The sequence below is a fragment of the Crocodylus siamensis genome, chromosome 3 (genome assembly GCF_052110815.1).
Source record: "Crocodylus siamensis isolate JL-2025a chromosome 3, ASM5211081v1, whole genome shotgun sequence".
In the NCBI taxonomy this organism is placed as follows: Eukaryota; Metazoa; Chordata; order Crocodylia; family Crocodylidae; genus Crocodylus; species Crocodylus siamensis.
In genome coordinates this window covers 59113086-59126021 of record NC_143397.1, presented here as the reverse complement: position 1 = coordinate 59126021, position 12936 = coordinate 59113086, and the positions used below count along the sequence as shown (strand labels likewise).

At 43.2% G+C, this 12936-nt stretch overlaps 1 protein-coding gene across 1 annotated transcript in view; it reads left to right on the top strand.

The window, feature by feature from the left end:
* LOC149868305 (transmembrane protein 232-like) overlaps positions 1 to 12653 on the top strand; it is a 54164-nt gene extending 41511 nt beyond the window's left edge. Inside the window, exons 4-5 of the mRNA XM_090037207.1 lie at positions 11622 to 11869; positions 12527 to 12653. Of these exons, the coding sequence (XP_089893333.1) occupies positions 11622 to 11869; positions 12527 to 12653 (375 nt within the window). The remainder of the gene's footprint in view (positions 1 to 11621; positions 11870 to 12526) is intronic.
* Positions 12654 to 12936: the final 283 nt, after the last annotated feature.

Below are 12936 nucleotides of genomic sequence, written 5' to 3'. Positions count from 1 at the left end.
GCCCCAGTTGGCAGAAGCCTAGGGCTGCTCAGAAGCTGCTCTGACTGGGCTCAGTGTGCTGAGGAGGGGCTGGCGGGGCATGAGAGTGCTTCAATGTGGGGCTAGTTGGCAGGCAGCCCTTACACTGAAGTACCTTCATGCCCCAGCCATCTGGGCAGTATCTACATGAGCAGTATTCTGCTCAAAAAAACTCCAGAGCAGGCTAGTATTTACAAGTATTAGCCTGCTCCAGAGTTATAAGTTTTGTGTGACCTAACAGGGATGTATGTATAGATGTGGAGACATTTACTGAGGAGCTAATTAGACAGTTCTGCAGTAAATATCTCATGTGATGCACCCACACAGCTGTAGTTTACACTGATTTTATACCCTGACATAGATTACACAAAGATGTGGAGCAGCCATAGAAGCAGTCATCTAATAATAGCTGCTTGCTGTTAGTACAATTATTAATCATAAATGACTACCATCTGGGCTAGATTCACCTTTTAGAGGGCCCTAGAGCAAGCAAACCTGTGGACTCCTACTCTCTCTCTCTCTCTAAATTCACACACACACACGGGCGGGCTCAGGGAAGAGTTGAATTAAACCGGGTGCTGTCTCTGAGGTAGGGCAGTCCATGGCCCACTAGCCACCCACTTGGGGGGGGCCACCACTGTGGAGGAAAAGCGTGGGGTTCCCCACAGCTCAGGGCCCTAGGCATGTGCCTAGCTTGCCTATGTGTTAATCCAGCCCTGGCTACCATAGATTGGAAACAGGCAGACAACACCTAAATTAGTGTACCTTAAAAAAGGGTAATTTAACTACAGATTTTTTCTGGACTGACTTCACCCTAGATTCAAGGCAGTTACACCAGTATAAGTGTTTATGTTATCTGACAACTCCTTTTTTATGTACTCTGGGTTATTAAACTGGTATAAATGTGTCATGTACCCAGGTCCTGAAGCTTGTATCATTTATTTATTATCACAAGGCAGGGGGACTCAGATGTGTCCATCTCCCACTTTTTTCAGACTTGCCTGAACCTCTCTGCATGATCCAGCACACACACAGGGCTGGAACAAAGACTGGGTTTGAGTAGAAGCACTGAGGCAGAGGAACATGTACATCAAAATGCTCATTCTTATTGTTCTGAGTCCATTAACAATTAAGATTCAAGCCCATGGGAGAGGGACCAGAGCAGCCCAACTCAAAGAGAGCAATCATGCAAGGGAACCAAGGAAATACTAAGTCTACAGAGACAATGCAAAGTTAAAGACCTCCTGTATGTGGGGAGTATAGGTCTCCTACAAATCCCTAGTGATAATCTAGGTATATCCCCATCTTGGAGTAGGCCTCACAAGTGCCCCCCATGTGCAGCAAAATACCTATCACCAAACACGTGGATCTAGAATTTTGAAAAGGGCAGAGGGGTGCAGATGGTGAGGTGCATCATCACATATAAAACAACACATTTTTTCTCCAGTTAAAAATAAGCTAGAAGCTTTATTTATGTGTTAGGGGTCTAGGGCTGTACTATTCAATTTGAGATTGAAGCAAAAACAAATGCAACTTGGAATGAGTTAAAAACAATCTACAGTGCTGTGAAATAGGAGATTAATTACTAGGAACAGCCAAAAGACAGCAGAATTGCAGAACAAAGAATAGATTTATTGGTAAAACACCAAAACCATTAAAAAGGAGAGGGGTAGTTAACACCTGTGGAATGAAGAATTTAAAAAAGGGATTAGGTAGATTGCAATGAACCATGAAGTCAATTGACTCCCTCAGCACTGCCTTACTAGAAATGCCATTGCCATTGCCACTTTCAGGCTGTTGGTTTCAAACTTTGGGTGGACCAGGAATCATGTGGTACAACTGCACCAGTGCACCTCTCCTGGATCTGCCCCGGTACTACCACCCCACTTCCCTTGCATGGTATCTGCATGAAGGTATGGGATTTCCATGCAATGTCCTCACAAAATTCCAGAGGGAAAAACATCTGAATCCACATGCCTATATAACAACTTCTGCACTTAAGTACACTACTAAAAAGGGGTTTTTTTTCTTTGTAAGATCCCTGATGTTCAAGCTGGCAAAATACTGAAATTGGTTAGAGAGGCAAAAGCAATTGAATCAGTCCGTGAAAGGTGAAAGAGCTGAAAATACAGCTGCTTAACTCAATGCACAGAAAGCACCTCCTGAGCGTTCATGAACTTGCACTCAGCATGGGTGTTTACAATATTTTAATGGATTATTTCCTCCCAGCATGTGGAAATGTACGTCTTTGTCTGACACCTCAGCAAAAAGCAATGTAACTTTTCAGTGGTCTGACCACTGCAACCATATGCAAAAGACTGAGAGCTGCTATGTATATTTTTAGAGCTCGGAAAGACCGTAGGCAATGAGATTCAGTTACCCCAAGTAATTAGATGCTGTAGATATTAAGCCATGATCATATCCTGAGCTACTTTGATTAATGAAACCATTTTTTTCTCTGAAAAAAAATGCTGCCCCATCTTATCATGCCACCCCTTTTTCATTCTCCCTTCTAGTTGATAATTCTCATTTCTTTCTATCATATACACAGCAACCTAACAAATACACTGTTTAGTAATATTGTAGTCTCCCCCTCTCCACCCTGCCTGGGCCACCCGAAGACCAAGAAGAATTGACTCATAAGTGAAGAGCCTACCTGCTGTAGGGTTGACTCCAAGGGCTCCATTTTACTTTCTTACTTGCAGAGTAGGGTGGCAGCTTATAAGCTAACTCATTCAGAAAGGCATGAGCTTTTGTAGGCTACAGCCTACTTCATCCAATTACTTGCTAGGGTGTGTATCTTTTACTTCCACTGATGAGGATTTATTCACATGAGTAGCTCTTCAAATAAGTGGCAAAGGGATCAATGAAATAGCAAAGCCAATGGAAACTATCCAAGGTCTCACAGCAGCAGCTAGAACCACAAAGCACCAGACAGAACCCACACTGAGAGCTAGATTTAGTGCAAAGACTGTGGTATAGTTTATATACCAGGACAGAAATGTCTTAGGAGAATGTTATATGTTAGCAATGTTACTAAATTCTTTTTTTCACCTTTAATCCATGTAGGACAGCTGGGGATGGCAGTGTAGAAGGAATCCTACCTCCATACTGGAGGAAATGTGCAGCTTGCCATCTGGCTGTGGGTGACCTTGGCAGAAATGCATAGAGCTGTCATCCTTATTTTCCTCCTGAGATGATGTGTCACCATTATAAACCTATCTTTTGTTAAGATGGGTTTACTCTTATGATCTCACTAGTTTCCCTTAATAAGTGGGTATGATCTCTCCAGGCAGTTAGCTGTGTTAGTCTGGAGTCAGGCAGAAGGCAGGGTATAGTTGCACTTTCTCGACTAACTAAATCAGAAATGTATAGTGTAAGCTTCTGTAAACTTCAGCTCATTTCATCAGTTGCTGTGAAAGGACATGCACAGAACAGTGTATAAAATGGAAAAAGTGATTTGAATACAAAAGACAGGGAAAATAAGGAGAAATTGGAGAGGGAAGAAAGGAGAGGGGAGAGCCAAACAGTGCTGGTAGAGGCAAACAAGCAGTAAACCTATAGGAATGAAGAGGGCATGTTTACATGAAATGCTTTACTTGAGGTTAGAGCTAATTATTACACACTAAGCCTCACCATCTACACAGCAGACACATACTGTTCAGTAACTTGCTCTAATCTTAATTTGCTTGATTACTTACTACACAGTAGCACACGTGTGGACGTCAGACTGGTGCAAATATGCTCCTGGTCTGCCAGGCAGTGGGGGTGAGAGATTGCTTCCCCTCGGGAGCTGCCTGTGCTAGGGTGGGCTCCACCACCAGGGACCATGCAGCAGGGAGCTCCCAGCCCCACCCCACAGTAGTGGGCCCCAGCTGGGAGATCCTTATCTCTTATCCTGAGGCAGGGGGACACTGTCCTCAACTAGGCTCTGGTGGCAGAGTCCAACCTAGCAGCAGGCAGGGAGCAATGTCCCAGACCCTGCCAGGAGACAGATATCTCCTGGCCCCTTGCCCCCTGCCAGCCCCTGGGCTAGAACCCAGAGGGAGCCTAGAGCTCCCCCTGGCTGCTGAAGAGGCCCAGTGTAGGGCCACAGGAAATATGAACAGTCTGCTGCTAGGAACAGCAAATCTGCTCCTGTGTCCCTGCATGTGTAGAGGCGTGCTTGGGAAAGCTTACTCCTGCATAATTTGTATGTTTAGATGTGCCCAGTGGTCACAAAAATTAATCCAGGTAATGAGATAAGAATCCATAGTTTTCTTTAGATCATACTTACCACAGTTTAGATGATTTGTGGATGATTTCTTGTTCCACAGTTTTGTGTTAAACACTGTTTTAAACATTTTGTTGTCTAAGAGCTGTTACCCCAAGTCAGCCATGGAGTATCCAGAGAAGATAAAGTGTTATGTTGGAATTGTATATCTTTCTGGAACTGATGTCAGATCGGTGTTTGTTCATTCTTACACATAAGGATCACCCCATGTGCCCAACATAGACAGCAGATGGACATGATAAGTAGGTGATGGCATATATGACATTGGTAGAGTTGCAAGTGAATGAACCTCTGATATTATAATCTGCATTATTTGGTCCAGAGATGATGTGGTCTGTATTGATGAAGGGACACATCTGCCATCTAGGTCTGTTGCAATGTCTGGTTTCTCAGTGAGAATAGCAGTTAAGTAGCTCATTGCTTCAGAGATGCTGTTTGAGGTTTGGGGGCTGTCTGCAAACCAAGTTTGCCCCTCACGGCTACCTTGAGACAGTTTTCCTTTTCCGGGAGGGGTTGGAGGTCATTACTGATGTCTCCAAAGGTGTTGAAGCTGGGGCTGTAGGTGACAACCAAAGGAATTCTGTCGTCCTTGTCCCAGGAAAACAGAAACTCCATTCTATACACTGCTTTGTTCCTGGCCTTTCACAGCATCTGATGTAGTGAGCTTGGGCTCACAACAGTGTACATTATACATCTCTGAATTAGTTATTCCAGAAAGTGCAAATGTTCCCTGCCATCTCTCTAAATTGACCATGGCTTTTTTTGTGTGGTCAGTAATATACTGAGAATTACTGATGAACAAAAAAGGGCAGCAGGTATGAGGCAGTCCCTGGCTGTAATCATCACAAAGTATCCCTAATACTAATCCAAGCTAACTCAGGTATGAGAAGGAATAGAGCTGACTTAGTGCAGTGTTGTTCTGTACCTAAAATCCCATTTCTCAGTAGGGCTAATTACACTGGGTGAAATACTGTGCTGATATAGGTATAATTCTTCTTGTACCAAAGTTGTCTGGGGTACCTCTGTACAACACCATACATAGAGGCATGGTATATGTGACTTATTTGTACCTCAGCAATGTTTTATTACTGACATCAGTGGTTGATTGATTGGTGCAAACTATGAAAAATTTGGCCCCATAGGGTTCCTTGGTTATAGGTTTGGGCATGCCACATGCCCATAACAAGCTTCCAGATTCATGGCAGCAGAATTGGTATCATAAGTTAAAAGGTATGGGCTTGCTAACAAGACTCAAGAGTGAGTATTGGACCTGGGAGTCCAAAAAAAAAAGATAAGCATGCATTTTTAAAAAGAAAAGGGAAAAGAGTAGAGTCCTAAATGCCTAGAACTTAATCCAATAAATCTATCAAACAGACTAAATTGTGGCCCTAATGTCTGAGAGGAAAATAGAAAATTGCCACAAACACACGTTCACATAATAAGCAAATGTTAATGGATGTGCTTTGTTTGTGATAGTTCCTGAGAGATTTGCAATGAGCAAGGCTTTTCTGTATGGGCAATTCCACAGCATATGCTGGCACATCTAGGAAGAGTCATCCTGTCTAAGTACTTTCTACCATCTGCTAGGAGAAGTGAAAGATTAAAAAATGTTCTCTCTCACTCCTCTCCCCCTCCTTTTCACTTGCTTACCCAGTGCTTATATATTTATATACGCAACTCTTACTACATTCTTATTCATTTTGACCCATAAGGCTAAATGCTATGTTCTTCATATGTCATATAGTCCTCTTTTATAGGTTTCTCTTACATTTATTTCCTGTAGTTGAACTAAATTATAGTAATGGGTATAGAATGAAAATAAGAATGAGTAACTTTTCTGACTGACATAAAGACAGCCTCATGGATGTGTTGCTTTACATTCATATTTCCTTTGTGCTTCAAGAGGAGAAACTGCTGTTTACCACAGGCTGGGCAAGAAGGGGCATCAAACTAGCCAATAAAAAAAATGTGGAACAAGGGGATACCTGAATTTCTGCCACTCTCCACAGCTTAGGTAGTTGAGGTAGGCATCTCTATCTACTTGAGAGCCAAATCCTGGACTTTTCCTGAAGGGAGGTGCCTCCAAATGTTCTTTGAACGAATTAAACAGGGTGCAGTATTTTTAAAGATGTGGCCAGAAGTGGTGGAGCCACCCAACTTTTATATAATAGTCTAGTGGCTACAACACTTTCCCATGAAGCATAAGTCCTGGATTTGAGATCCTCCCTACCCTAAGAGACATTTCACAGGTGATTGGTAAGGGAGACATGGGGGGGGAGGGGAGGGCACATGCCTCCCCTGAGATTGAACTCTGACTTGGCATTGCTCAGGACAGGGCAGTTTTTTTGCTGTGCGGGCTGGCGGTGTGTTGCAGGGGTGGGGACACTAATCCATGGCACATGAGTATAGGAGTGGATATGGGGCTTTTGGCTCACCCCAGGCCTGCCCACAAAATGTGCCCCCCAAGACTCAGGAGGCACCCCTGATTTCAACCCACATCTGCCACCTCCCAGGACATGCCAGGTTTGTGGCTATGTTGCTGGATGAGAGAGCACTATCATAGCTGCGGAAGCTGAGCCAGTGTGCAAAAAAGAATGTGAGGTTCATGGGGCCAGAAGCAGAGAGCAAGAGAGGAGCATGGCTCCAAAACCTGGTAATGAGGGCACTCAGTTGGGAGGGCTGGAGTTGTGGGCTCCAGTCTCCTTTTCCCAAGATTGTTTCTGTTCTTTTATTTTGATTGTATCCATTAGATTTGTATCTGCCCTATCCAAAAGGCTCAGAGTGGCTTACAATAAACAAACAACCCAGAGATAGGAGTTGATAAACAAGATCCTGAAATCTGAGAACTCCAACTCTCTCCTTCACTCCCCGCAACCACTGCCTTCCTGTTCAAACTCCCCCACAAGCAAACCCTTCCCATCACTCCAGCCATGCCTCCCAGCTGCCACTCGTATTTGAATGCATGCAACCTTTTTCTGTCTTTCCCCTAAGTCCCACCCCACTACCGCACTTCAGTCCCACAGAAGATGCCCTCACCTTCCACCAATGTCCCCACCCAGCCCATACCCCCTGTCCTACAGAGCAGCTCTGGCTGTCACCCCCTCCTCAAAAAGCACGTCTAACTCCTTCAGATACAATACTACATTTCAAAAGAATCCTAACAAAAAAGTAAAACAAAAAGAAAGACCCTTGATCCTCACCTCGGTCATCACCAAAGGACACGCTTAAGCATTTTTAATCGAATGACAGGTTAATGTAAAATGCATAAAAAGCCCTGGGAGCAGATACCAGAACCCAGGGCTCTGGTTCGGTATTCTCTCAGACTGAAGACAGCCCAGAACCCTGGTCTCTTACTGCCTGAATGACAAGTCTAACCAGCAGCCTCTTGTGTAAAAGACAGGTGGTGGGACAACCATGACCAGCTCCTGCGCCTTATCTATGTTTTAAAAACAAAGTAACTACAACTGCATTTTTGGGGAGGGCCTGATCTTGCTGGTATGCGTTAGGCATGTGTAACAGGGTGAGGTACCTGGGGGGTGGCTGTGTTACCCCCAGGTCCTTAACCATGCCAGTCTTGCCCTACAAGCACCCTTGTACTCACCTGCCATGTCTTGATGGTATGATGAATATAGGGAGGCTGCCCTTGAGCTTTAGTTTTGGATGTGGTCAGGCTAGATCCTATCAACCTTGTTTCTAAACCCCCTGATATCCCACTTCACTGTGGATGGTTCCTGAGTCTCTAAACCTTATGGGCCATATGCGTGGCTCCAACCATCCCTTTACCATGCCCCAAGTCTCGCAGATGATACAGGCATTGTCTTGTCTAGGCCTCTTATTAATTCAGCTCCTTGTCCTTGTTGGGCTCTCTGTAGCCCCGTCTCAAGTGCTGCGCCCTGTCTGGCGCTGGGGTCTGTGCCCCCCAAATACTGCTCCCTGTCTGGCGCTGGGGTCTGTGCCCCCCAAATGCTGCACCCTCTCTGGCGTCAGGGTCCCCACCCTGTAGTGGGCCACTATGAGGCCTCCTCCTTCCCCAACAAGCCTCACCCAAGCCACTGGTTGTTATCAGACAGCACACACTTAACCACCAACCACCATGAGTCCCTGGGCTGTAACTTAACAGAGAACTCACATCATGCTCTGCTCCTTTAAAAAAGTAAAACTCCCCCTCTGAGGCTTGGTGCCTAGTAGGCAAGGATACCTTGTGGGCTCCTGGTGTCCCCTTTGTTCTATGAGAAGCATATCTGCTGGCTACCACATCTCTGGGCCCTCCCTTCACCTGGAGGCTCCTGCTGGTAAGGGACTAACTCCCTGGTACCAGCCCTGGGGTTTATATGGGCCAAAGGCCCTGCCTCCTCTGGCCAGCTGACCAGGTGCAGGTGTGGCCAATTCCTTCATTAACCAGTTGTCATGGCAACCTGCACCTGGGTTCTTATCTCTGCTCTAAGAGGAGCAGGCACCTTAGTGCCCTGCTACACACCTTCCCACTTAAGACCCAGACTCACCAGGATGGGTCTTCACTCTTGTCCATCTCACGTCCTTTGTCTTGGTCCTCTTAAGTTCTTGTTCTTGCTCACCAACAGTTCAGATACATAGAGGTGGAGCTTTTCAGGTGCCTTCTGCTTGCCTTTCCCCCAAGACGCACCATGTGGGATTTCACGGGAGTTGCCCTGCCACAGGTAGTCCCTTCTCATTAGCCAACCTTGGTAGGCTGAACTCTTAGTCGGTTGAGTTCCTTGCCTTCTAAGGTCTACCCTCTCCTCCTATGCTACTCTCGGGGGGTGGGGAGGGGGACTTTCCCCCACTCCTGTATCTGCTGTCTGTCAAAAGTGAACCCTGTTGTGAGCTGGCCCAAATCTTCTCACTCCTCTCCAGGGAGTTCTTGCCTACTTTTGGGTGGTTTTTTTCCCCACTTCCATCTGGCTCATCTATATTCCACCCTTGTATACCCTGGTCTCTTTCCTAAGGCAGATTGTGGGGTTTCTCACTTCCCTATGGCTCTCTGGAGATCCCAAAGCCTTCCCCAGATCTCCCACTGTCTCCCCAATACCTTCTGGGCATCTTCTTCCTTCCAGAACTCTATCTTCCCCTGGCCGGTGGATCTTTCTTCAGGTCCCTTATGAACCTTTACATAAACTACACCCCCAACTTTTGCTTCAATGATTTTTCTCAACATCCACCACCTGACCTACCCATGCTCTCTGCCTAAGTCATAACTACCCTGGCCTTACGTTTCTGGGTTGGGGCCTGACTGAGAAAAAATAAAAATAAAAAAAATTTAAGGTAAGAATAGCAGAGAACAAATTCTCTGCTGACCAGGGAAAGTAGTTTTCTTTGTATTTGTTTTAGGTTCATGATTCTCTTATGAAGCAACAAGGATACCATAAAACAGGGCTGGTCCCTGCAGGCTGGAAGAGGGGTGTTGGGCCAGTCTGTGGGCCCAGCCCTTTGGGCTGGTCTAAGCTCACCCTGGACTGGCCATGTGGGCTGCTTGCAGTATGTGCACCAGATCCAGCCCCACCTGCTACATGCATCACACATGGCCAGTCTGGTGTGGGTGGAACATGTAGCCATGTCATATGCAGTCTGCACTAGGTGGCTCTGTGCACCACATGGGGCCACATCCAGGGCTAGCATATCCTGCATGCAACAGTCAGCATTGTGGCCTGGATGATGCAGCTTCATAGGCTGTATCTTTGGCACCTCTACCATAAAACATCTGAGAGAAAAACATTGCAACATGGCAACATTTTCCCCTCTGTTATGGTAAAAAGGCCAAAATAATTTTTAATAAATTTTACACACACAATCAGATGTGCAGAAGAGCCATATAAGCTGAGCCTCATGAAATGTATTCTTACAGCTGAGTCATAAACTAGGATGTATAATGAAAATGTTGACACATCTGTAACTGTACAGTGACACTAGTAGAAGCTTCTATAACAGCCATTAAAATGCTTACAAACTGCAGCAAACTGTGGGAACAAGATGTACAGTTACTAACTTTGTTAACTGATCAAATGTACCTACATAATGATATTAATAAACATGTTACCCAAAAGCAAGTCCCAGTAATGTTAAGGAGTATGATTGACATTCAAATACAAAAAAGCTTTCCCCATTCCATCTGTTTACTCTTACAAGGATTGATAGGCAAGCAAAATCAAATCTGACTGACTGGTAAAAGGCTGCATAAAGATTTGTAATATTCAGAAAATAGTTTGTCATTAGTATTTTCAAGCAAAATTGACAGGATATGACATCCTATTTACTTTCAAGAAAGAGCAATTATATTGTAAACATAAAGAGTGGCTGATTATAACATTACATGAGATTTTGAAGCTAGCAGCTTCAATTACTATAGCCAGATTCTGGCCAAGAATAATATGCCTTATGGGTGCTTCATCTGATGTTTTCGCTTAGAGAAGAAAAGTAATTAAAAAATAGGCAAGGACATCATCACCAAAGTGAAGAGAAATAGAAACATGGTACTAGTGGGTTTGTTTGTACTGTGAAAATATACATATAAATAAGAAAGAAAACTTATATTTAAAAAAAAATAGCCTGAGTTTGTAATTTAACTCTTTAACAGCTAATGTCCTCTTGGATTGAGGGACAATTCCAAACATTTAATCAAAAAGGCTATAATTTATGTTTTTGTGTGCCAATATACATTTGATCAATGTCCCATTTAAATAAATTTTCAATCTGGTCTCTGAAATTTTTCATGTGCTTTTATGTGCACATATAAACTCATTTTAGCAATCATTATGAATGGGCATTTTAGAGTTGCAAATCACATACTCAAACCTGTTACTTTATTTGTGCACAAAACTGCCTTTTTTCATCCTCTGATGGTTGGACAAGCAAACCTGCATATGCAACTTGAAGCTATACTTCAAACCATGGCTCTACATTTTATAAAAGACCTCTTTGTAAGACTGGTAACTTATTCAAAATGTCGTCACAAGCATGTGTTGTGCTTTTCACCACTGGGGAGAAACATACAAATCAAAACCCTGTTTATTTATTAGAACTGAGATGCTATTCATATTTCCAAAACATTAAAAATGAAGATATTATTTCACTTTTATCATTTTGTTCTATCACTTTAAGCAAATAATCAGGGGTGTACTTTTCCCTTACATGTACTGAGTCAAGCAGAAGCAGTGAATCAAAGTGAGCCATGGAAAACAGAATTAAATACTACATGCTTTATTTATAATTCTGTCTGCAGATGGATTATAGCTCTGATCATTTTTGTCATTGGCTTGGTTTAAGAAGTTTATTCTGGTATATGTCATTCTTTTTTTTTTCACTTTTCATTCAATAGGATGAGGCAAAGGCTCTAGCAAACCGTTTAATTAGTTCAAGTGAAAAAGCATCATCAGCTCCCAGAACCGTAACCTCCTTCCACTATATAGGCGGGCGAATTGCCAGTGCAATGTGCCAGTTCTTTTTACCACCCATTGGCCCCAACATCCCTCTGCCAAACAAACCTCTACAGAAGCAACCTTCACCACAACATCAAGACTCAAAGCAGACCCATATGGAAAAAAAACCTGCACGTCCTTCTTTAAGGTAATAGTCTTTTCTGTTGTGGCACATGCATATGTTCCATTTTCCCTCCATTTATAAAAAGGAGGCTGAGATCCCAAGTTAATATTATTTATAATTTACAACAATACCTGCCCCTTTGAATCTGGCATCTGAAAATGTTCGGCAAAATAGTTAATCTTTCTGGATCATGTCTAATGTTTATGATGAAACACTTTTATGCTTTGCATTTAGACAGTCCTGTCTGCATGTCATCTCAGTCTGATGCTTTATCAAGTCTAAAGCAAGTGCTTAAATAAGGAAAACATCTTGCCCAAGATTAAGGGCTTTCTGAATTTGTTTTGAGTAGGGTGCTTTAGCAGTGCTGTTTTCAAGAAGGTAACCAGTAATCAAAGTAAAATGAGATCACTCAATATTGTACACTGGGTTTAAATGAAGACTTTATTGCCGAATTTTGCAGTCGTGCCACATACAAAAGTAACTTCAGGGAACGCAGTTTTATTAGTGCACATGCATTTTATTCCAGAAGGGCTGATAAGAAGATTTAAATTTCAACTACACGTTACAAAGACATCATACTCAGGCAGAATACTGACCATTTACCTAATCCTGGAACTAGTCATTACTTGTTATGCTACTTTATGTTCCACTGAGTCTTTTGATGCTCTTTTTGTACAAAAGGTCTGCAGAATGGCCCCCAAGAATGTCAGTTAAATCTTTTATACTCCACACTTTTGTTTTGTTTCTTCTCTGTGGTGTAGTTCTTAATTCTTCAGCTGTTCCTATAATTCTCAGTGTAAATGGATAGTGGTAGATAAGCCTTGTGGAACTGATAGAAATTAACAGAACTGTTTACACAAATGTATGCACAAATGGATATGCCTACATACAAAACTTGTGTACAAATGTTCAGAGGCAAGTAGGAGATTATCATTGTTCATTGTATTATTTTCTTTGAAAGGGGAAGAAAAATCACAGGTAACACTCATTCTGACTTTTGAATAAAAATGAAATGTTGACTAGATGTTCCAACCAATTTTGCCTGCCATACTTGATTTTGCTATATATCTTTCAGTTGCTGTAGTACACTA